At 36.9% G+C, this 23723-nt stretch overlaps 1 protein-coding gene across 2 annotated transcripts in view; it reads right to left on the reverse strand.

Moving 5' to 3' along the window:
- Adam9 (ADAM metallopeptidase domain 9) overlaps positions 1-23723 on the reverse strand; it is a 120866-nt gene continuing 97143 nt past the window's right edge. For both annotated transcript variants that reach the window (XM_074054618.1, XM_074054617.1), the window contains 4 exons: positions 22330-22471; positions 21135-21222; positions 2984-3051; positions 1-1375 (listed from right to left, as the gene is read on the reverse strand). In XM_074054618.1, coding sequence (XP_073910719.1) covers positions 1282-1375; positions 2984-3051; positions 21135-21222; positions 22330-22471 — 392 coding nt within the window. In that variant the 3' untranslated portion in view covers positions 1-1281. The remainder of the gene's footprint in view (positions 1376-2983; positions 3052-21134; positions 21223-22329; positions 22472-23723) is intronic.

The following is a 23723-nucleotide window of genomic DNA, read 5'->3' on the forward strand; positions in this document are numbered from 1 at the left end:
TTTAACTTTTTTATTTATTGTAAATGTTTTATTTGTATATGTGTATATAAACACAAACCAAAAAATTATTTTAAAAACTAATGAAATTTAGTTAATATACCTATTATTAAACTTTATTATGAAAGGTTTTGAAAAAATTTTAAGTGTTTAAAATTTTACCATCTATACCATTTCTTCCATAGTAAAAATTCATTTTTTAACACAGCTGATATAATAAACTCACAGATACCACACTTTTATTCTTCATAATACCTTTACTTCCTTCTTCCAGCCTAATTTCTATGAAAATATTAGAGTCAAAAGAGACATGATCCAGCATACCTTAGTAAATGTAAACATTCTAAATGATTTAATATAGAGCTTTGAAAAATTCAGATTTTAAACTTAAAGTGCTCATGAAACTCTCAAGTGGTTTTATAATAGCTCAACTGATTGAAGATGTGTTTGTTCCTTCCTTGTTACAGCTATGACTCAACAGCCTATCTGATTAGACCCGTTACATTCCTCGTACCTGAAAGCATGTGCTTTAATTAAAATAATGCTATTGAAAAACAATGCCATGCTTTAACATGATGCATAATAGAAATTCTAAAATTAAATTAATTTTCTAATAGTCATTTATAGTTGAAAGATCATAAAAATGAAAATCAGTAACTGTATGTGAATACACACACTGTCGACATATTTTTTACTTTCAAAATAATATGACATCTTAATTGTGGTTCTTGTGCATTCTTCTGAAGACAGAATACTGGCTTATGTATGTGGTGAAGGAGACAGGATTTTAGTATATAATGGTTACTAACCCATGCAAGATGAAAATATTAGATATTATTGGCAGCTAATTAGTCAGCTTTCATAGGTATTAGATTATCACATGTTCATCCAGAAACTACTTCAATGATAACTGTGGTCAAAAATTCAGGATTATATTTAAGCACATAAAGACAAATCTTACACCAATACAGTTAATTTGAGAATCATTACAGTAACATATTCAAATATTTAACTAATGTTGAGTGTATTAACTTCGTAGATGACCAAATAAGACAAACCCAGTGAAGGAAATGGTAATGTTGCTCTAAATTCCTGTGGCTTAACTGCATTTCCTTATATTTCTTAACTCCTCACTCAGTTTCTGTTTTTCTATGTTAGCGAAGTTTGTTTTGTGGTATGTTCTTTTCATTCATAGTTTCAAGAGGAAGAAAGGCTTTTCAAGAAAACATTAGGAAAAAAAATCAAATCAGTTCCCTAAGTATTTGCAAAAAGAAGGGTCTGAAATCAAGTGAGGGAGCTATATAAAGGAGGTGCAGGAGCTGGACGAGCAGGAATTAAATTTCCCTGAGATGATACTTTCGGTTGTGGTGGAGGTGGCCTGCAAGGGGGAAGAAATTAGTTAATAATGTGTGGACTGAATGAAATAATGCTACATTCATGACAAACTCAACATAATGTCATTCTCAACCACTCTGACAACAAAGGCACTTTATTATGAGACTATTATTAATTTGATATTTAATGGTTAAAGAGTTCCAATTAATGTCTAAAAACTGGAATTGCTACCTTATATTAATGTTACTCCATAGTCAATAGTGTAGAAGTGTTCTAGTTTATGTTTTTTTTTAAAGAATAGCACATGGAATTGCAAAATCAGACTGTAAAAGACAAATGAAGACACTTAAGTGGGTGAAGTACTTTGTTAGATTTTGTTAGAATTTATAGACAGCAAATTACTACTAAGTATAAAACTAGCTCTATATTTTCATACATACAGTTGAAATTCCAGCTCCCTCAAACTCCATCCACTCTGACAATTAAACTTGCTGTTATATCTCCATCTCAGTCCTCATATGTTAACCTGTGGACACTCTTCCTTAATCTCTTCATCCAATTTTAGGAGCCCTCTGTTTCACTCTGCAACACTACCTCATACATATCTGTCTCTCGGTTTATATAATCTTCATCCTCAGTTGAATCTCAACATGCTCTTACTGAATAATAAAGGTTATACATAAGGAAGGAGTCATGTTAGTGTTGTAAATGGAATATGAAGAACTCTGGAGAGTGGGAAGGGCTAGACGTAAATTGTGGCAATAAATTTTCTCCTTTTCTAGATCTTAAGGATACCTACTGGGTCTTTAATTTCAGATCTTGCATTCTTAAGTTATAGAATCTGCACTGATTCCTTTTTTTTTTTCCTAAGTCTCTAGTTCAGTGCTGAAATTCTTGATCTTGACTATTAATCCCTTGCCATAATCTTCTTATTTATTTTAAGGTCCATATCTGATGACTATTAATGGAATACCCTCGAGTCCGTGTTTATGTGTGGCCTATTACATCTGGGGTTTAGTCATATTTTCTTTTCTTGTATGCCTGGCTTAATTTTGGTTGAGAAACAAAGAAAAAAATGGGCCCTTACCACTGGGTCCCAACACAAAGCCCAGGATGTTTGACAGGGTGCCTCCTCCCTGGCCTGTCTCCAGTTGTTTTCCCATCTGCCCTGTGAATTTGTGGGAAGCTCTCCTCAGCTTTCTGGACTCTCACTTGTCACTTTCAAAATGAGTACAAGCATCACGAAGAGAAAGTGGTCCCAAAGCTGGGAGCATCTCCAGCTGTTGGCCCTCACCCCACAATTATTTACCTCCATATGTTTTCTTAAATTACCTACCTTTCTAGCTATTCTCAGTGGGAGGGCTCATCTAGCCCTTCTATTTCCTGCTGATTATTTTAAAGGCCCTTGCTTCTGAATTTTATAAACACCAAAGGCTGCAGCAACAGTTCGCTGTCAGTCTTCCTCAGTCTTCTTTAAGTTTTATATAAAACTTCTTAAAAAGCCTTTCTGCAAATTGTTTTCTATCTAAACTTGCCGTAAATTAAATTGCCTAAATAAATACCTTACCCTAAGTCAATACAAGGGAAACTATAAGGCCTTAACCTATGGATTTTATTCTGGTCAAGTAATCTAAGTAAATTCACTACACACCTTGATGGAAACTGTGGAGGCTGCTTGGCTGCATAGGTTGGTACTGGAAATCTGTTTGCATGTACAGGCTAAAAGGAAAACAATGATAAAAAAGGTTATTACCACAAAGTAGTCATATTACAATTTATGTATTATTTGTGATTTTATATACAAGTAATTAATATACTTAACAGACTACTTATAATGCCAACATTTAAAAATGTTTTGCTTAACTGGGCCTGTGGCTGTAACTCAGTCACAGAGTGCTTGTCTAGCATTGTATAAGGACCTGGGTTCAATCTTCATTCAGCAGCACACACAAAAAATTTTGATTTGTTCAACAAACCTTTACCACTGAATATGGAATACTTTCTTCTTTTAATGCTGTATTTTTAAGTGAATAATACCAAAGTACAATAATCAGTTCAAATTAACTACGATATGCCAATGGATTTTAAGAAATCTTCCAAACCTATACAGTGCCTAACTGATACTGTAAATACCACTAATCTACGATCATTAATAGAATACATGACATTCTTCTTTGACAAGGTAGCTGAAACAGTGGGAAACTTTGTTGTGAAAGTTAAAAAGTAAACATTTTTCACACGACACATTACATTGAGAAAAGACTGGATGACTAATGGAATTCCTAATCATTATAGAGTAATCTTGTCCGAGATTTTCTCTATTCTGGTAATTCTTCCAGCTCTATGAGCAGCAGACCACACACACATAGATGAGACCCTGAAGAATCACTCTCTGGGTCCTGCCATGTTACATTCCCCGTTCTCAACCCCCCTCACCACCTCAGTTGATTTACATGTACTGTAAAAAATGGAGAAGAGATGCAAGAAAATGCCTACATCTCTTTCCACCAAGCCTTGGGAGCAGCACTTGGGATGGATATTTAAACTCTTCGTTTTAGAATGATTATTTGCTGAGGTGGTGGAAATGTTAATTATTTTGATTGAATCTTACTACAATATATATAAAACATCACATTGTATCCCAAAATATAGTTTTCAATTAAAAATTGAAAAGAAAATTTTTAGCTTTTCAAAAAGCTAAAAATTATAAGTAACTAAGGTGTTAAATAATTTAGCTTTATCTAAAATTTTCATATTTTTAGCCTGGTTGGTGCCACATATCAGCACTCAGGTATAGACAGGCACATTCAAAGTTACAAGCCAGCATGGGCTACATAGCAATTTCAAAGTCAAATGGGCATAGAGAGACTCTGTCTCAAAAGAACAAAAAGGAAGGGAGGGAGGGAGGAAGGAGAAAAATTCACATTACTTACATAAATTAAAATGTATTATACCTCATAAATTTATACAATTATGATTTGTCCATTTAAAATAACATTAAAATTTTGTTTTAATTCTTCTGCTTTTTGGAATTTATCTGGCATATACTTTTGACATATGCAAAGTACATAATGCTTGCTGCCACATTTTTGTGCTAATAAGATGGGAAACAAAATAGGATTGGGGGGGTTGTATTTTTGAAAACATTTTTATTAGTATATGACAGTTCTACAGGGATATATGATAATTGTATAGTAAATCCATATGACATTTCCATATGTACATGTTTTATACCCTGGATTGGTTCATCCCCTCCATTATTATCATTCCTACTCCATTCCTTTTCTTAAAGTAAATTCAGCAGGTATCAATGTTCCATATTCATACATGAATAGAAAATACATCAACCATATTCACTCTCCTTTACCCACCTCACTTACCCTTTCCCTCCCATTGTGCCCTCTCCTTTTGTAACCAATATTTGGGGGACAGTACTGGGGCTTGAACTCAGGGCCTCACACTTGTTAGGCAAGCATTCTACCACTTGAGCCACTCCGCCAGCCCTTTTTTCTGTTGAGTATTTTTGAGATAATGTTTCCTGAACTATTTTCCAGGGTTGGCTTCAAATTGTGATCCTCCTGATCACTACCTATTGAATAGCTAGGATTATCAGAACCCAGCTACATGATCTGTTTTATATTCCTGTCCTTCATTGTTTAAGTGTCTGCTCATTATTCAGTGGGGATTTTGTCTCGGAATTTTACCTATAAATATATTTATAGACTTAACCCCCTCTACTACTGTTTCTCATCCTGTTCCCCCTACCCGATATTGTTGAACAGTATGTTAGTTCTCCCAAAACTAATGAACCAATAAAGAAATGGGCAAGTGAACTAAACAGAACTTTCTTAAAAGAAGAAATTCAAATGGCCAAAAAACACATGAAAAAATGCTCACCATCTCTAGCATTAAAGGAAATGCAAATTAAAACCACACTAAGATTCCACCTCACCCCTGTTAGAATAGCCATCATTAACAACACCACCACCAACAGGTGTTGGCGAGGATGCGGGGAAAAAGGAACCCTCTTACACTGTTGGTGGGAATGTAAACTAGTACAACCACTGTGGAAAAAAATTTGGAGGCTACTTAAAACACTAAACATTGATCTACCATTTGATCCAGCAATACCACTCTAGGGGATATACCCAAAAGACTGTGACACAGGTTACTCCAGAGGCACCTGCACACCCATATTTATTGCGGCACTATTCACAATAGCCAAGTTATGGAAACAGCCAAGATGCCCCACCACTGACGAATAGATAATGTGGAAAATGTGGTATTTATACACAATGGAATTTTATGCAGCCATGGAGAAGAACGAAATGTTATCATTGACTGGTAAATGGATGGAATTGGAGAACATCATTCCGAGTGAGGTTAGCCTGGCCCAAAAGACCAAAAATCGTATGTTCTCCCTCATATGTGGACATTAGATCAAGGGCAAACAAAACAAGGGGACTGGACTTTGAGCACATGATAAAAGCGAGAGCACACAAGGGAGGGGTGAGGATAGATAAGACACCTAAAAAATTAGCTAGCATTTGTTGCCCTTAACGCAGAGAAACTAAAGCAGATACCTTAAAAGCAACTGAGGCCAATAGGAAAAGGGGACCAGGATCTAGAGAAAAGGTTAGATCAAAAAGAATTAACCTAGAAGGCAACACACACATACAGGAAATTAATGTGAGTCAACTCCCTGCATAGCTATCCTTATCTCAACCAGGAACACTTGTTCCTTCCTATTATTGCTTATACTCTCTCTTCAACAAAATTAGAAATAAGGGCAAAATAGTTTCTGCTGGGTATTGAGGGGGTGGAAGGGAGAGGGAGGGGGCAGAGTGGGTGGTAAGGGAGGGGGTGGGGGCAGGGGGGAGAAATGATCCAAGACTTGTATGCACATAGGAATAATAAAACAATTTTAAAAATAAATAAATAAATAAATTTACGGTAAATCCGTAAGATGCAATAGCATGCTGTTCTTAAAAAGAACAGGGTACATGCTCATTATTTACAAACAGTGGACCACGTGTCCAAAGTAAATTGCCCAGTACAGAGCACATGAAATGATGATTAAAATATTAAGATTTTTTGTTTTGTGTTTTTGGTGGGACTGAGGTTTGCACTCAGACCTTTGTACTTGCAAAGCATGCACTTCACTGCTTAAGCCACACCTCTAGTCTATTTTGCCCTGGTTCTTTTGGAGATGGGGTCTCATGAACTATTTGCCCAGGCTGGCCTCAAACTGTGATCCTCCCAAGTAGAGGGGATTATAGGTATGAGTCACTGGCACCCAGCTTAAGAAAGTATTTTTAAATGTTTGGCTGAGTTAATGGGAAGAAACACTTTGAAGTCAAAAGCAAACAAGAAAGCAGGAAAGAGTTCAAAGTATGAAGCAGCCTAAGTCCTTTGTATGTCTTCCCATGATTGATACCCTACTATATACTTTTAGAAAGCACACAGACATAAGAGACAACATCTAGGACCTTAGCTAGATGGAATACTGAATATTAAGACCATATATAAACTGAGTGTTTATTATACATCTATAATCCTAGCTCTCAGGAGGATTGTGAGTTGAAGGCTATATAGCAAGACACTGTGTCAAGACAAAATATATATATATATATATATATTCTATCTAATATATATATATTCTATCTATCTAGCATTTGAAGAGTGCTTTTCCCCAGAGTTAACTAAAAACCTGCCCAAAGGAACGCCAGTAAAGATACTGCCTGTATAGGCATTGGTACTGGTAGAAAGAAAATGAAAAGTAGTCTTTGTGGAGAAATTCTATGCACACATTCATCCTCACTAGGGTGTTCGGGTCAGAGTCAATAACACTTATATGGCCCCAAAAACACCAACAAAAAACTTAAAGACATCCAAGGCTGACCATGCCAAGGAAATTATATATATTTTATAGGATTCTACTACAACTCAGGGCTCAAATAATTTAAATATGCAAAGTGCCATAGAATATACCACACCCCCCAAAAAACAGGAATATATCTAACTAAAGTGTGAAAGACCTCTACAAAAAAAAACCTATGAAACACTAAAGAAAGAAATTAAAGAAGTCACCAGAAGATGGAAAGATATCCCCTGTTCATGCACCAGCAGAATTAATGTGTGAAAATGATTCCATTACTGAAAGCCATCTACCAATTCAAAGCAATTCTGATCAAAATTCCAATCTCATTCTTCACAGAAGTACAAAAATCAGTTCTAAAATACATAGCCAAAGCAATCCTGAGCAAAAACACCCAAAATAACAAAACACCATGGTACTGGCACAAAAATAAGACACGCAGACCAATGAAATAGAACATAGGACCCAGAAATAAATCCAGACAACTGCAGCCATCTGATTCTAGACAAAGGTGCCAAAAACATACATTGGAGAAAGCATGTTCAACAGATGCTGTTGAGAAAACTGGGTATCCAGATGTAAATTCTAGATTCTTAGATAAGATCTTATCTTAGATAAGATCTAGATTCTTATCTTTCACCCTGTATAAAAATCAATTTAAAATGGATCAAAGATCTGAAACTTTCACGCTATTAGAGAAAAACATAATGAAAACACTTGAAAACAGGCATAGGCAAGGACTTTCTGAATAGGACTCCCATAGCTCAGGAAATATGAAACAGGTGACAAGACAACTGAAAAACATGGAAGAGCAGGCTGTGCAAAGAAAAGTAGCAAATAGTTACAGCTACAACCCCAGTTCCCAGGGGAAGGGGAAACTGAAGCCACAACCACAAGGTAAGACAAGCAACATGGTGAAACAGACCACAATCCTACCCACAGAATAAGACCAAGGTACTTATAAGCATTAAATCCAGATGGGGACTTTGGTGTGACAATGACTTCTCTTGTCACACATATCAATGCAGAAACACAAGAAATATGAAAAAGCAAGGAAACAGAACTCTTCCAAAAATCAAGAATTCTATAGTAATGGAATTCTAATGATGGTGAAGTGGGTGAAATCACAAAGTATTCCAAAGAATTTCTATAAGAATGACCAAGGAATTTGAAGAGGACCTGAATAAACAGCTAAATGAATTCAGAGAGAACACAAATAAACACCTAAATGAAATAAGGCAAACAATGCAGGATAGGAAAGAGGGATTTAATAAAGATATAGAAATCCTGAAAAAATTGTCAAATTGTATTACTGTAAATGAAAAGCTAAACAAGGAGATGGGCATGATGATACACACCTGTAATCCCATCTATGTGGAAAGTGAAGATTGGGAGGGTCACAGTTTGAGGCAAGCCTGGAGACAGAAAAGGTACTGAGACCCCATCTCAAAAAACAATGCAGGTGTGGCCATACATGCCTGTAATCTCAGCTATAAACAGAAGGCCAGCCCCACGCAAGAAGTACAAGACCCTATCTGAAAACAGAAAAGGAGGTGTGTGGCTATGTAGCTCAAGTGGTACAATACATACCTAGCAAAAAGCAAGGCCCTGAATTTAAACTCAGTACGACCCAAAAAAAAAAAAAAGAAAAGAAAAGAAACTCAGTTGAAAGTCTTACCAGTAGGATTCCAAGATGGCAGCTAGAGGTAGGAAGCAGAAAGCGACCCTCCTATAGTGAAATCTTGGAGAGACGCTGGAGACACACTTTGCAGGCATAATCACCGAGAAAAGGCATAACTTTGACTCCTCCACACCTCCAGCCGGCGCAGAGAATCTCCACTTCACGTTAAACGGAGAACCGAGGAGGCCCCCGGGCCGCCAGTGGCCGGCGCCCATACGGCTTGGGAAGACGCGGACCAGGTGAGCTTCGCGGTACCGCGGTTCCCCCACAGACAAGCCTGGGCCAGCGCAGCATAGCCCCCTGCACAGACTGACCTCCACCCGGGAAAAAAAGAGAAACTGAGTACTAAGCAATAAGAACAGTTAAGACGCTGGAAAGAGGGTGGGGCGCCCTGAGCGCTGAAGATTGGGGGAAGGGAATCCTTCCCGGGACTGTAAATAAACGAGCCGGGCGGGCGGAGAGGCTCTGGTGGGAGCGGGGCGCGCCAGCAACCAGGAGCGGGGACGCTTGTGAGAGTGGAGGAGGGAGGAAAACTGCACAGGAGAGGAGGGAAGACCCACTTCCCACGTGAGCTGTAAATAAACATGGGGGCCGGCAGGAGCAGCAGCACCGCCCAGTAATCAGGAGCAGGAAAGCTTCTGAAAGTGGCAGTGGGAGGAAAACTGCACAGGAGAGGGGGGAAGACCCACCTCCCACATGAACTGTAAATAAACACGCAGGCCTGAGAACATGGGTGCAGTGTCACCTTTCCCAGTGCTTGGAAAGGGGAAAGCCTGTAGCAGAGGCTCCCGCACAGGAGAACTCTGAGCAAACAAAGCCTGTGGGACCAGGTGAGTGCTAAGCTCACCCCAGAGATCTGCATAAATAACGCCGCCAGCTACAGGCTGAGAGCAGCAGGCAGGCAAGCCACAGTTGCAGATACCACTCTCAGAACTGCCTCCAGACGCTTTTTTTTTCTTTTTCTCTCTACCTTTGATGAGAGAACAACCGAATTACACCTGCAAGCTGAAAAACTTACTGAAACTGTATTGAATTTGAACTTGAGACACTTGGTGGGGTTTTTTGTTTTGTTTTGTTTTTGGTGTGTGTGAGTGTAGTTTTGTTCTACTTTATGCGTCCCTTTGATGAGACAACTACAGAACAACATCTGAGGTACCATCTCCAGGATTGGAGACTGAGACGGACACCCAAATTATTAAGACTGAAACTTCATTGTGTTTGAACATGGAGGTTTTTTGGAGTTTTGTTTTTTTCTTTTTAATTTTCTGTTTTTCATCTTATTTTAATTCATATATAGATATTTCTTTCATTTACTTATTTTTTATTTTTACTCTTATCTTTATTTTGTTTATTTTTGATTTTTAATCCTCTCTCTGTCTTTCTAATGTCTGTTCAGCTTACTGTCAATTAGTACACTAATGCTCCTTGTTTATACCTTTGAAACTTTCTTGTCTGATACCTTGTTCTGCTTTCTCCTTCTTGTCTGTGTATGTTCTCCCCCTTTCTTTAACTTCTTGCTTTCCATCTCAGCTCACCCTTCCATTCTAAATATTACCATTGCTATTATTACAAGCTAGAAAATACTTAATTGCACACAGTACAGGGACAGTAACAACACCAAAGACAATGACAGGAAGACAGAAAAAACAGGAAAACCAGTTTCCCCACAGCAAAAAATCAGTACAGGAACCAGAGAGGAATGAAGAAAACAGAAACTCAGATCCAGACTCCAAAAAAATGAAATAAACTATGCCAAAGGACCCAATGAAGCCCACAAGAATAATTTAAAAGAAGACATACTACAGGTACTCAATGAGATTTATAGAGATGATACGGGATAGGGTCAACCAAAATGTACAGGAGACACTCAAGAAATTCCAAGACAACAAAAAAAGAGAATTTAAAAAAGCAAAAACATAGAGGCACTGTATAAACATCAAAGTGAAACAGAGAACATGATGAATAAATGGATAAATGAACTCAGAACAAAAATAGACAACATTAAAGAGGAAACCACCCAGGATATGGAAAACCTCAGAAAAAAGAATGAAACACAACTGAAAAACAAAACAGAAGGCCAATCCAGAAGAATAGAACGAACAGAAGACAGAATCTCAGAACTTGAAGATGAAATGGTAATTAAAGGAAAAACCAAAGAACTATTAATTAAACAACTCAAGACCTGTGAAAAGAAAATGCAAGAACTCACCAACTCCATCAAAAGACCAAACTTGACAATCATGGGCATCAAAGAAGGAGAAGAGGTGCAGGCGAAGGGAATGCGTAATATATTCAACAAAATAATAACGGAAAATTTCCCAAATCTAGAGAAAGATATTCCCATACAGATGCAAGAGGCCTCCAAGAAACCAAACAGACCAGATCAAAATAGAACTACCGCACAACATATCATCATTAAAACAACAAGTTCAGAAACTAGGGAAAGGATATTGAAGGCTGTAAGAAATAAAAAAAAGTAACATACAAAGGTAAACCCATCAAAATCACAGCAGACATCTCAACAGAAACATTAAAAGCAAGAAAGCGTGGGGTGATCTTCCGGGCACTGAATGAAAATAACTTCAACCCCAGGATACTCTACTCAGCAAAACTATCATTCAAAATAGATGGATCAATAAAAGTCTTCCATGATAAGCAGAAACTAAAACAGTATGTGACCACAAAGCCACCACTACAAAAGATTCTTCAAGGGATTCTGCACACAGAATACTATCTGCATACTATCTGATCACGATGCAGTAAAAGTAGAACTCAACAACAAAAGTAAAGACAAAAAATATGCAAACAGCTGGAAACTAAATAATTCATTACTTAATGAACAATGGATCATCGATGAAATAAAAGTGGAAATTAAAAAGTTCCTGGAAGTCAATGAAAATGAAAACACAAACTACCGGAACCTATGGGACACAGCAAAGGCAGTCCTGAGAGGAAAGTTTATAGCATGACTGCATATATTAAAAAGACTGAAGGATCCCAAATCAATGACCTAATGATACATCTCAAACTCCTAGAAAAACAAGAACAAGCAAGTCCCAAAATAAATAGAAGGAGAGAAATAATAAAAATAAGAGCTGAAATCAATGATAGAAACCACAAAAAGCATGCAAACAATTAATGAAACAAAAAGTTGGTTCATTGAAAACTTAAACAAGATCGATAGACCCCTGGCAAACCTGACTAAAGTGAGGAGAGAAAAAACCCAAATTAGTAGAATTGGGAATGCAAAAGGGGAGATAACAACGAACACCATGGAAGTCCAGGAAATCATCAGAGACTACTTTGAGAACATATATTCAAATAAATTTGAAAATCTTAAAGAAATGGACAGATTTCTAGATACATATGATCATCCAAAACTGAACCAAGAGGAAATTAATCACCTGAATAGACATATAACACAAAATGAAATTGAAGCAGCAATCAAGAGTCTCCCCAAAAAGAAAAGTCCAGGACCTGATGGATTCTCTGCTGAATTCTATCAGACCTTTAAAGAAGAACTGATACCAACCCTCCTTAAACTGTTCCACGAAATAGAAAGGGAAGGAAAACTGCCTAATACATTTTATGAAGCCAGTATTACACTTATCCCAAAACGGGGCAAAGACACCTCCAAAAAAGAAAACTATAGGCCAATCTCCTTAATGAACATTGACGCAAAAATCCTCAACAAAATAATGACAAACAGAATTCAACAACACATCAAAAAGATTATTCACCATGACCAAGTAGGCTTCATCCCAGGGATGCAGGGGTGGTTCAACATACGAAAATCAATAAATGTAATAAATCACATTAACAGAAGCAAGACATAAACCACTTGATCATCTCAATAGATGCAGAAAAAGCCTTTGATAAGATCCAACACCATTTCATGCTAAAAGCTCTAAGAAAACTAGGAATAGAAGGAAAGTTCCTCAACATTATAAAAGCTATATATGACAAACCTACAGCCAGCATTATACTTAAAGGAGAAAAACTGAAACCATTCCCTCTAAAATCAGGAACCAGACAAGGATGCCCACTATCCCCACTCCTATTCAACACAGTACTGGAATTCCTAGCCACAGCAATTAGGCAAGAAGAAGGAATTAAAGGAATACAAATAGGTAAAGAAACTGTCAAAATATCCCTATTTGCATATGAAATGATCCTATACCTTAAAAACCCAAAAAACTACTCAGAAGCTTCTAGACATCATCAATAGCTATAGCAAGGTAGCAGGATATAAAATCAACATAGAAAAATCATTAGCATTTCTATACACTAACAATGAGCAAACTGAAAAAGAATGTATGAGAACAATTCCATTTACACTAGCCTCAAAAAAAATCAAATACCTAGGTGTAAACCTAACAAAAGATGTGAAAGACCTCTACAAGGAAAACTATACACTTCTGAAGAAAGAGATTGAGGAAGACTACAGAAAGTGGAGAGATCTCCCATGCTCATGGATTGGTAGAATCAACATAGTAAAAATGTCGATACTCCCAAAAGTAATCTACATGTTTAATGCAATTCCCATCAAAATTCCAATGACATTCATTAAAGAGATTGAAAAATCTACCATTAAATTTATATGGAAAAACAAGAGGCCACCAATAGCCAAGGCAATACTCAGTCAAAAGAACAATGCTGGAGGTATCACGATACCTGACTTCAAACTATATTACAAAGCCATAACAGTAAAAACAGCATGGTACTGGCACAAAAGCAGAAACAGAATAGAGGACCCAGATATGAAGCCACACAACTATAACCAACTTGTCTTTGACAAAGGAGCTAAAAATATATGATGGAGAAATAGCCTCTTCAACAAAAACTGCTGGGAAAACTGGTTAGCAGTCTGCAAAAAACTGAAACTAATCCATATATATCACCCTATACCAATATTAACTCAAAATGGATCAAGGATCTTAATATCAGACCACAAACTCTAAAGTTGATACAGGAAACAGTAGGAAATACTCAGAAGTTAGTAGGTATAGGTAAGAACTTTCTCAACGAAACCCCAGCAGCACAGCAACTAAGAGAAAGCATAGATAAATGGGACCTCATAAAGCTAAAAAGCTTCTGTTCATCAAAAGAAATGGTCTCTAAACTGAAGAGAACACCCATAGAGTGGGAGAAAATATCTGCCAACTACATATCAAGACAAAGGACTGATAACCAGAATATATAGAGAACTCAAAAAACTAAATTCTCCCAAAACTAATGAACCGATAAAGAAATGGGCAAGTGAACTAAACAGAACTTTCTTAAAAGAAGAAATTCAAATGGCCAAAAAACACATGAAAAAATGCTCACCATCTCTAGCATTAAAGGAAATACAAATTAAAACCACACTAAGATTCCACCTCATCCCTGTTAGAATAGCCATCATTAGCAACACCACCAACAACAGGTGTTGGCGAGGATGCGGGGAAAAAGGAACCCTCTTACACTGTTGGTGGGAATGTAAACTAGTACAACCACTGTGGAAAAAAATTTGGAGGCTACTTAAAACACTAAACATTGATCTACCATTTGATCCAGCAATACCACTCTAGGGGATATACCCAAAAGACTGTGACACAGGTTACTCCAGAGGCACCTGCACACCCATGTTTATTGCAGCACTATTCACAATAGCCAAGTTAGGGAAACAGCCAAGATGCCCCACCACTGACGAATGGATTAAGAAAATGTGGTATCTATACACAATGGAATTTTATGCAGCCATGAAGAAGAACAAAATGTTATCATTAGCTGGTAAATGGATGGAATTGGAGAACATCATTCCGAGTGAGGTTAGTCTGGCCCAAAAGACCAAAAATCATATGTTCTCCCTCATATGTGGACATTAGATCAAGGGCAAACACAACAAGGGGACTGGACTTTGAGCACATGATAAAAGCGAGAGCACACAAGGGAGGGGTGAGGATAGGTAAGACACCTAGAAAATTAGCTGTCATTTGTTGCCCTTAACGCAGAGAAACTAAAGCAGATACCTTAAAAGCAACTGAGGCCAATAGGAAATGGAGACCAGGAACTAGAGAAAAAGTGAGATCAAAAAGAATTCATCTAGAAGGTAACACACACACACAGGAAATTAATGTGAGTCAACTCCCTGTATAGCTATCCTTATCTCAACCAGCAAAAACCCTTGTTCCTTCCTATTATTGCTTATACTCTCTCTACAACAAAATTAGAAATAAGGGCAAAATAGTTTCTGCTGGGTATTGAGGGGGGGGAAGAGGGAGGGGGCAGAGTGGGTGGTAAGGGAGAGGGTGGGGGCAGGGGAGAGAAATGACCCAAGCCTTGTATGCACATATGAATAATAAAATTTAAAAAAAAAAAGAAAGTCTTACCAATAGACTGGATCAAGTAGAACACAGAATATCAGGTTATGAAGATGGACCTTTTGCATGATCAGTAAGTCATCAAAAAATTAAGGGGACCCAGTACAACAATAATATAATAAAAAAGAAAAAATAAAGGGAGAAATGAAAAAAATCCTAGAAGCATTCTAGAAAATGAAAATCCAATATACCAGAATCTATGGAATACAATGAAAACAGTTCTAAGAGATAGTTTATAGCTATAAATGCCTACATTACAAATAAAATTTCAAATAAATAAACTGAAATGTACTTTAAGGTCTTAGAAAAACAAAAACAAGCCAAACCCCATAACAGTGGAAGGAAAGAAGTAACAAAGATCAGAGTTGAAATTAACAAAATGGAGACTAAAAGAGTAATACAAAGAATCAATGAAACAAAGAGCTGGTTCTTTGCAAGAATAAATACGATTGACAAGCCCTTAGCCAAACTAACCAAAATAAATAAACAGAAAACTCAATAAAATTAGAGATGAAAGGGTAACATTACAACAGATGCTACTGAAATCCAGAGGGTCACTAGAGAATATTTTGAAAACTTACTCCAGTACATTGGAAAATCTAAAGGAAGTGGATTAATTTCTACACACATATTAACTGCCAAAAATGAACCAAGAAGACATAAATAACTTAGATTAATAAAAATCAGTGATATTGAAACAGTAATTTAAAAAACATCCCAACAAAGAAAAGCCCAGGAGTGGGTAAATGTACTGCTGAATTCTACCAGACCTTTAAAGAACTAACACCAATGCTCCCAAAACTATTCCACATAAAAGAAATGGGAGCCACACTTCCAAATTCATTCTGTAAAGCCATTATTACCCTTCTACCAAACTGGATAAGGACACAACAGAAAAGGAAAACTATACACCAATTTTCTTGGTGAACCTAAGTGCAAAACTCCTCAATAGAACACTTGCAAACCAACCAAATTCAACATCACATTGAAAAGATCACACATCATGATCAAATTGGCTTCCTTCGAGGAATGCAAGGATGTTTTCAACATATGCAAATAAACATAATACAGTATATAAACAGAAGTAAAGATGAGACTCACATAATCATTTCAATAGATGCAAAAAGGCCTTTGATAAAATCTACTATCTCTTCACAATAAAATCCATGAAGAAACTAGGACTAGAAGGTTGATATGTAAGCATAGTAAAGGATATATATGATAGGCCTGTAGCAAACATTATACAGAATGGAGGAAAACTGAAAACATTTTCTCTAAAATCAGGCACAAGACAAAAGTGGCCCAACTCTCAGCACTTCTTATTCAATATAGTGCTTGAACTCTCAGCCACAGCAATAAGCCAAGAGAAAGAAATAAAGAGGAAATAAGGAGGAAAAGAAGAAATCAAATTATTCCTGTTAACAGAAGACATGATGCTATACTTAAAACACCCTAAACACTCTACTAGAAGACACTTTCAGCAAAGTAATAGGATACAAAATCACATACAAAAACAGTAGCTTTTTTATATGTCAACAATGAACTTGCTGAAAAAAGAAGTTAGAAAAACAATCTCATTTACAATGGCCTCAAAAAATATATACCTAGGAATAAACTTTTTTTTATTATTCATAAGTGCATACAATCCTTGGGTCATTCGTCCCCCCTCACCCCATCCCCTCCCTCTCCCCCCTACCCCCTCAATACCCAGCAGAAACTATTTTGCCCTTATTTCTAATTTTGTTGAAGAGAGAGTATAAGCCATAATAGGAAGGAACAAGGGTTTTTGCTGGTTGAGATAAGGATAGCTATACAGGGAGTTGACTCACACTAATTTCCTGTGTGTGTGTGTTACCTTCTAGGTTAATTCTTTTTGATCTCACCTTTTCTCTAGTTCCTGGTCCCCTTCTCCTATTGGCCTCAGTTGCTTTTAAGGTATCTGCTTTAGTTTCTCTGCATTGAGGGCAACAAATGCTAGCTAATTTTTTAGGTGTCTTACCTATCCTCATATCTCCCTTGTGTGGTCTCGCTTTTATCTTGTGATCAAAGTTCAATCACCTTGTTGTGTTTGCCCTTGATCTAATGTCCACATATGAGGGAGAACATACGATTTTTGGTCTTTTGGGCCAGGCTAACCTCACTCGGAATGATGTTCTCCAATCCTAGGAATAAACTTGACAAACGATGTTAAAGACCTCTACAATGAAAACCTTAAAACTGAAGAAAGAAAATTTAGAAGATACTAGAAGATGCAAAGACTACCCATGATCATGCATTGGCAGAATAAAACTGTTAAAATGGGCATACTACCAACACTGATATAAAAATTCAATACAATCCCAAAGACATTCTTCACAGAAACAGAAAAACTAGTCCTAAAATTCATATGGAAAGGAGAAAGACCCCAAACAGCCAAAGCAACCTTGAGCAAAAAGAGCACTGTTGGTGATATCACAATACCTGATTTCAAATTATACTACAGAGCCATGGTCACAAAAATGTCGTGGTACTGGCACCAAAACAGACACAAAGACCAACAGAACTGAAGAACCAGAAATAAGCTCAAGGAGGTCCTATCATCCGATTCTTTACAAAAGTGCCAAAATTATACATTGGGAAAAAAGGACAGCCTCTTTAATAAGTGGAGAAGGGAAAACTGAACACCCACACATAGAAGAATGAAACTAGATCTCTGGTTTTTTGTTTTTGTTTTCTTTTGGTAGGACTAGAGTTTGAACTCAGTGCCTTGTGCTTGCAAAGCAGGCACTCTACCACTTGCACCACACCTCTAGTCCTTTTTGCTCTGGTTATTTTTTGGAGATGGGATTTTGTAAACTCTTTGCTCGGGCTGGCCACAAACCATGATCTTCCTGACCTCAGCCTCCCAGGTAGCTAGGATTACAGGCATGAGCCACCAGCAGTACCCAGTTAGATCTCTTTCTTTTACCCTGTATAAAAATCAACATAAAATATGTCAAAGACCTTAATGTAAGACCTGAATCTTCAAAACTACTAGAGGAAAACACTTCAAGATATAGCATAGGCAAGGACTTTCTGAATAGCTCAAGAAATAAGAATAAGAACTGACAAATGGGATTGTATCAAATTAAAAAGTTTCTACACAACAGAAGAAACAACACAGTGAAGATCAGCCTACAGAATGGGAGAAAACCTTTTCCAGATACTCATCTGGTGTGGGATTTATATCCAGAATATATAAAGAACTCAGAAAATTAAACACTAAAATAAAAAAACAATGCAACCAATAAATAAGTAAATGAAGTGAATACCTTTCAAATGAAAAAGTACAAATGGGTAATACATGAAGAAATGTTCAACATCTTTAGCTACCAGGAAAATGCAAAACTACATTGAGATTCCATCTCACCTGGGTCAGAATGGCTATCATCAAGAAAACAAATAAAAATTCTGGCAAGAATTTGGAGGAAAAGGAACTCTTATTCACTGCTGGTGGGAAGTAAATTTTGACAGCCATTTTGGAAATCAGTAAGGAGGTTCCTCAAAAAATTAGAATGACAATATGATTCAGCCACACCACCCTGGATATATTCCCAAAAGAATCAAAGACATAAAGTTATCATGGCACTATTCAGAATAGCTAAATTATGGATCAGCCTACGTGTCCATGAACAGATAAATGGATAAAGAAAATGTGGTATATATGCACCATGGAGTTTTTACTCAGCCCTTAGGAAGAATGAAATCATGTCATTTGCTCGAAAATGGATCAAACTAGAGATCATCACATTAAGTGAACTAAGCCCGTCCCACAAAAACAGGTATTGCATATATTCTCTCATTTGTAGATGCTGGGGGGAAACAAAACCAAACAAAACATCATGAAAGTAAATGGGGGACTACTAAGGTGATGGAAGGGGGAAGAAAGTATTAACAATTTTTGTTTCCTTTTGACAAAGGAAAGAGAGTGGAATAGAAAGATTCTGTGTATAGAGGTATAAAAACATGAAGATGGGTATCTAACCACTTCACTTCTGTGTAACTGGAAAGAATCTGAAAGTCTGAAATACCAAGTATTGGCAAAGATGAGCAACGCTCATATGCCACTAATGATACAATCATCCAATGGTACAACCTTTTTGAAAAGCAATTAGGTCATTTCCAGAAAAGATTCACATATCCTTCTGCCCCACAATTTAACTCGTACTACCTTAGACCAACACTCTCCAATGGCATTTTCTCCAATGATGGAAATGTTCTCTGTACTGGGATTTGAACTCAGGACCTCACAACTGCAAGGCAGGTGCTCTACCACTAGAGCCACACGCCCCAGTTCTTTTTGTGTTGGTTATTTTTTTAGATAGGGTCTTGCTTTATGCTGGGAGCTGGTCTGGACTGCAACCCTACTATTTGTGCTTTCCCACGTAGCTGGGATGATAGGCACATACCTCCATGCCCAGGTATTGACTGAGTTAGTGTCTTTTGAAATTTTTTGCCAGGGGTTGGCCTCAAATCACGATCCTCCCAATCTCTGCTTCTCAAGTAGCTAGATTATAGGCGTAAGCCACCGTGCCTGACCTAGAATTCTTAATATTACATAATTTAATATGAAATTTAAATAGCCACGTGTGGATACTACTGGCACAGTCACAGAACACACAGATACAAGGTGAAATCTACAAAATGACCACCCCAGCCTCCTTAGTAGTACTGAGAAACTGCAATCTGGTACTCAGAAAATAAACTGTAGAATTGTGCAGTACTCATGGAGCACATCAACAGTGAGGATGAATGATACACGACCACGTGCAAAAGGGATCAACTACAAAGTATTGTGGGGGAAAGCAGATACATGTGTAAAATTTCAAATAAAGCACTCCAAAAGGTTTCAAAGCACCTCAAATAACATTATATGTTGCTTAACAATATATGCTTATCCGTAAAAGGACACCCTTATCTCAGTAACTGTGAGGCATTCGTGAGAACATGATGAGGGGTCCCACACAGGGATGATAAGGCCTGTCCAGGAGCTCAGCACCAGGTCTTTGGTAACATGCCCATGGGAAGCCAGATATTGAAAACAGGCAGAACACATAGCAATAGCCAACGTCCTACATCATTTCTCAATCTTTATTTCAAGGCAAGACATTCTGAATGTCCAGACATTTTTTTCCCATGTCCTCTGAGTCATAAACTCTGCTGGTGCTCCATTAACTCAGGGACTCCCTAGAATATTTTCAAATTCCTAAGAAGTATCTTTGTTCACATTCATATCTATGTAACCTTTTTTATTTGATGGTTGTGGGGTTTGATCTCAGGGCCTCCCACTTGCTAGGCAGGCACTATACCCCTTGAGCCACACCTCCAGCCCTTCTGGTGTTGGCTGTTTTTGAGATAGAGTCTCACTTTATGCCCAGGCACCTTGGCCCGTGATCCCCCTTTTTGTGCTTCCCCATGTAGCTGGAATGACAGGTGCATGCTACTGTGGCCAGCCATTGCTTAAGATGGAGTCTTGATCAATGGAGACTTATCCAGGTTAGTCTCAAACTGTAATCCTTCCAATCTCTGCTTTCCAAGTAGCTTGGATTACAGGCTTGAGCCACCATGCCCAGTTTAAAGTGACCAGCTGTTTTTTGTTGCTTGCTTTTTCAGTGCTGGGAATCAAACTTAGAGGTTTGCACAGGTCCTCACGCTTAATAAGCAGGTGCTCTACCACTTGATCCACTCCACCAGCCTTTATAACCATTTTTTATTTATTTTTCTACGGTGCTGGGGATGAAACCCAGCACCTCATGCATGCTAGGCAAGCACTCTATCACTGAGATATATCCCCAGCTCCTTTTTAAAATATTTAAACATTCAGTACTTTAACACAGTAAAGAATTTTTAACTTCAAACTTACAGCTTCTCTAGAAGGAGCCATTGGAGAAACATGGCGAGGAGCACTCACTGGCTGTCTAGAAACACTGGCTGGATTTTTGCCATCTGACCTAAAAGATATGAATATTTTGTGTTAATTAACATTAAACCATCTCTACATTACACATCATACATACCTTTGATTTTCCCTAAGACAAAATAACACTGTTGTCAGTGGCAGTGGTGATGAGCAGGAGGAGAGCTCATGCTTAAATGCAGATTGGAGGGTTCTCTGCATAGACTGTTCAGTTGGAAGTATGATAGGAAGTAAGAGAAAGGATAGGAAGATAAATCTGTTCTAGAATTCATTAAAAATCAAAGACAACATCAGTACACTCTGGGACAATCGTGTAGTATGTGAGAAATAGGGCAAAAAGCAAAGATGAGAAATCAAGGCTAGCTACAAATATTTGGAAGTGGTTGTCATAACAGTAATCACTAGTTACAAAGTAATTTAGGATATGCCTGCATGTGTATTGTGTGGGATTTTATTTCTTAGTAATTCCTCATTTAATCTTTAAATCAACTCTACAAAATAGGTAATATTATTATTCCCATTTAATAGGAATCAAACCAAGACTCAGAAAGCTTTATTTACAGTTTTGGTTCATAGTTCCAGCAAATGTCTAATACAGAATTTGAACTCAAATTGGATTACCATGTCCATGCATCTATAGCTACATTTTGATGTAATGTATTAGAAATGACCATTTAGAGAGGACTTTTTGAAAGTCTAACATACAGTCTAGAAATATCAGGTGTCTAAATTATGACAACCTTAACTTTTCTTCACTGGATTTCTTGAAATCTGTTTTCAAGACTGAGAATTGAAAAATTCTTCCTCTATGAGAACTGAAATAAACAGAAGAAAACTTTTCAACATTTATATGGTTTATCTCAGAGATAGCTCAGCCACCAATACCTTTTTTTTGAGACAAGATATCACTATGTAGCCCAGGCTGACTTTGAATTAATGATCTGCTTACCTCAACCTCCCAAGTGGTGGAATAATAGATGTGCCACCACACCCAGTTCATTACCACCTTTTAACCCATGTTTGTAACATCAAAAGAATAAAGAGGTTATCACAGAACACCATTTATAACCTCTATGATCTGACTACCATCAATAATTACTTTAAATTATTTAATGCAGATTAACAAGAAAAGTCTAAGTACTCATATGTTTGTGATCTCTTCTTTCTGAAGAAGCTTTTCCGGAGTTCATCTCTCTTGATGAAGAGAAAAGTAGCCAATGCAATAAGGGGAACAACGAGAAAGAAAAGCACCAGAAGTCCATCCCTCAGTGCAGTGCTCCTCTCTAGAGAAATGAAATTGATACCAATGGTCATTTGATTAGGTGCTAATTCATCCTACCCAGAACATATTAAGTGATCATGCACATTTTACATTTCTTATTTAATCTTACAATTTTTCTTCACACAAATACAAAAGCAAAGATAAAAAGTTGTTGTAGTCAACCCTTTACTACACAAAAGGTAGTATACAATAAATGCTAGTTAGCTCATCAGTTTTTTCACTTTCCATGTGTCTTTCCAAACCATACACAGAGGGCTTCCTCACTTCCTACACAGCTATACAAACCCCATGGTAAGGATGTTCCATAGTTTGTTTACCCAGTACCCTACTGATAGATAACTTGATTTGTTCAGCCTTTCATTATTGCAAAACAATGCCATAATGAGTACTCTTGATTAATATATAATATATGTAATGAGTAATATATGTCATGCTTTCATATGGGTGAAGGTATAACTACAGAATAATTTCCCCAAAGCATAACCATAGTTATGATTACAGTTTAGTATCCCCATAAGCAATGTACAAGAATTCCCCACAGCCTAACCCACAAAGCCAAAATTCTGGATTTTTGCCAACATGGAAGGAGAAAAATTACCTTATATAATTTTAAATTGCAATTTTAATAATGTGAGTTGAGCATTTTTTCCATATTTGGGAAAACACTGTTGTTTCTTTTTTATGCTTAGTACATTCACTATTTCCTATTGGACTTTTGGTTCTCCTCTGTTTCTTAAAGCTCTTTATATTTAGAGTGATTTGCTGAGTCTGCGGAATAAGATGGTACTATGCATTTCTACATATAGAAGTTTATTTGCTACTTTTGTATAGGTGAGTTTATTAATGTTATTTTTAGTGGTTTCTGAATTTTAACTCTTATGGTAAGTTTAAATTTTTATTAATTAGGGCTGGGATATAGAGTGATAGAGTGCTCACCTAGCATGCATAAGAACCTGGGTTCAATACTAACACTGAAAAATATTTTTTCATTTATTTATCTATTCTGTGTTCTTTAAAGAAACAATATAGTAGTTATGAAAAAAAAAAGGTAAATACTGAAACTTTCCACATAACTCTAAGTTTGTAAAAGAATCATAAATTTGTTACAAGTTGCATAAAACGATATGAAACGTTTATCCCAATTAAAAATCAAAATACAAAAAAAAAAATCAAAGCAAGCTTGATATACCATTTAATACTTACTAATGACTAGAAAAATATAAGGGCATGCAACACCGGAAAAATTATGTTGA

The sequence above is a fragment of the Castor canadensis genome, chromosome 14 (genome assembly GCF_047511655.1).
Source record: "Castor canadensis chromosome 14, mCasCan1.hap1v2, whole genome shotgun sequence".
Classification (NCBI taxonomy): domain Eukaryota; kingdom Metazoa; phylum Chordata; class Mammalia; order Rodentia; family Castoridae; genus Castor; species Castor canadensis.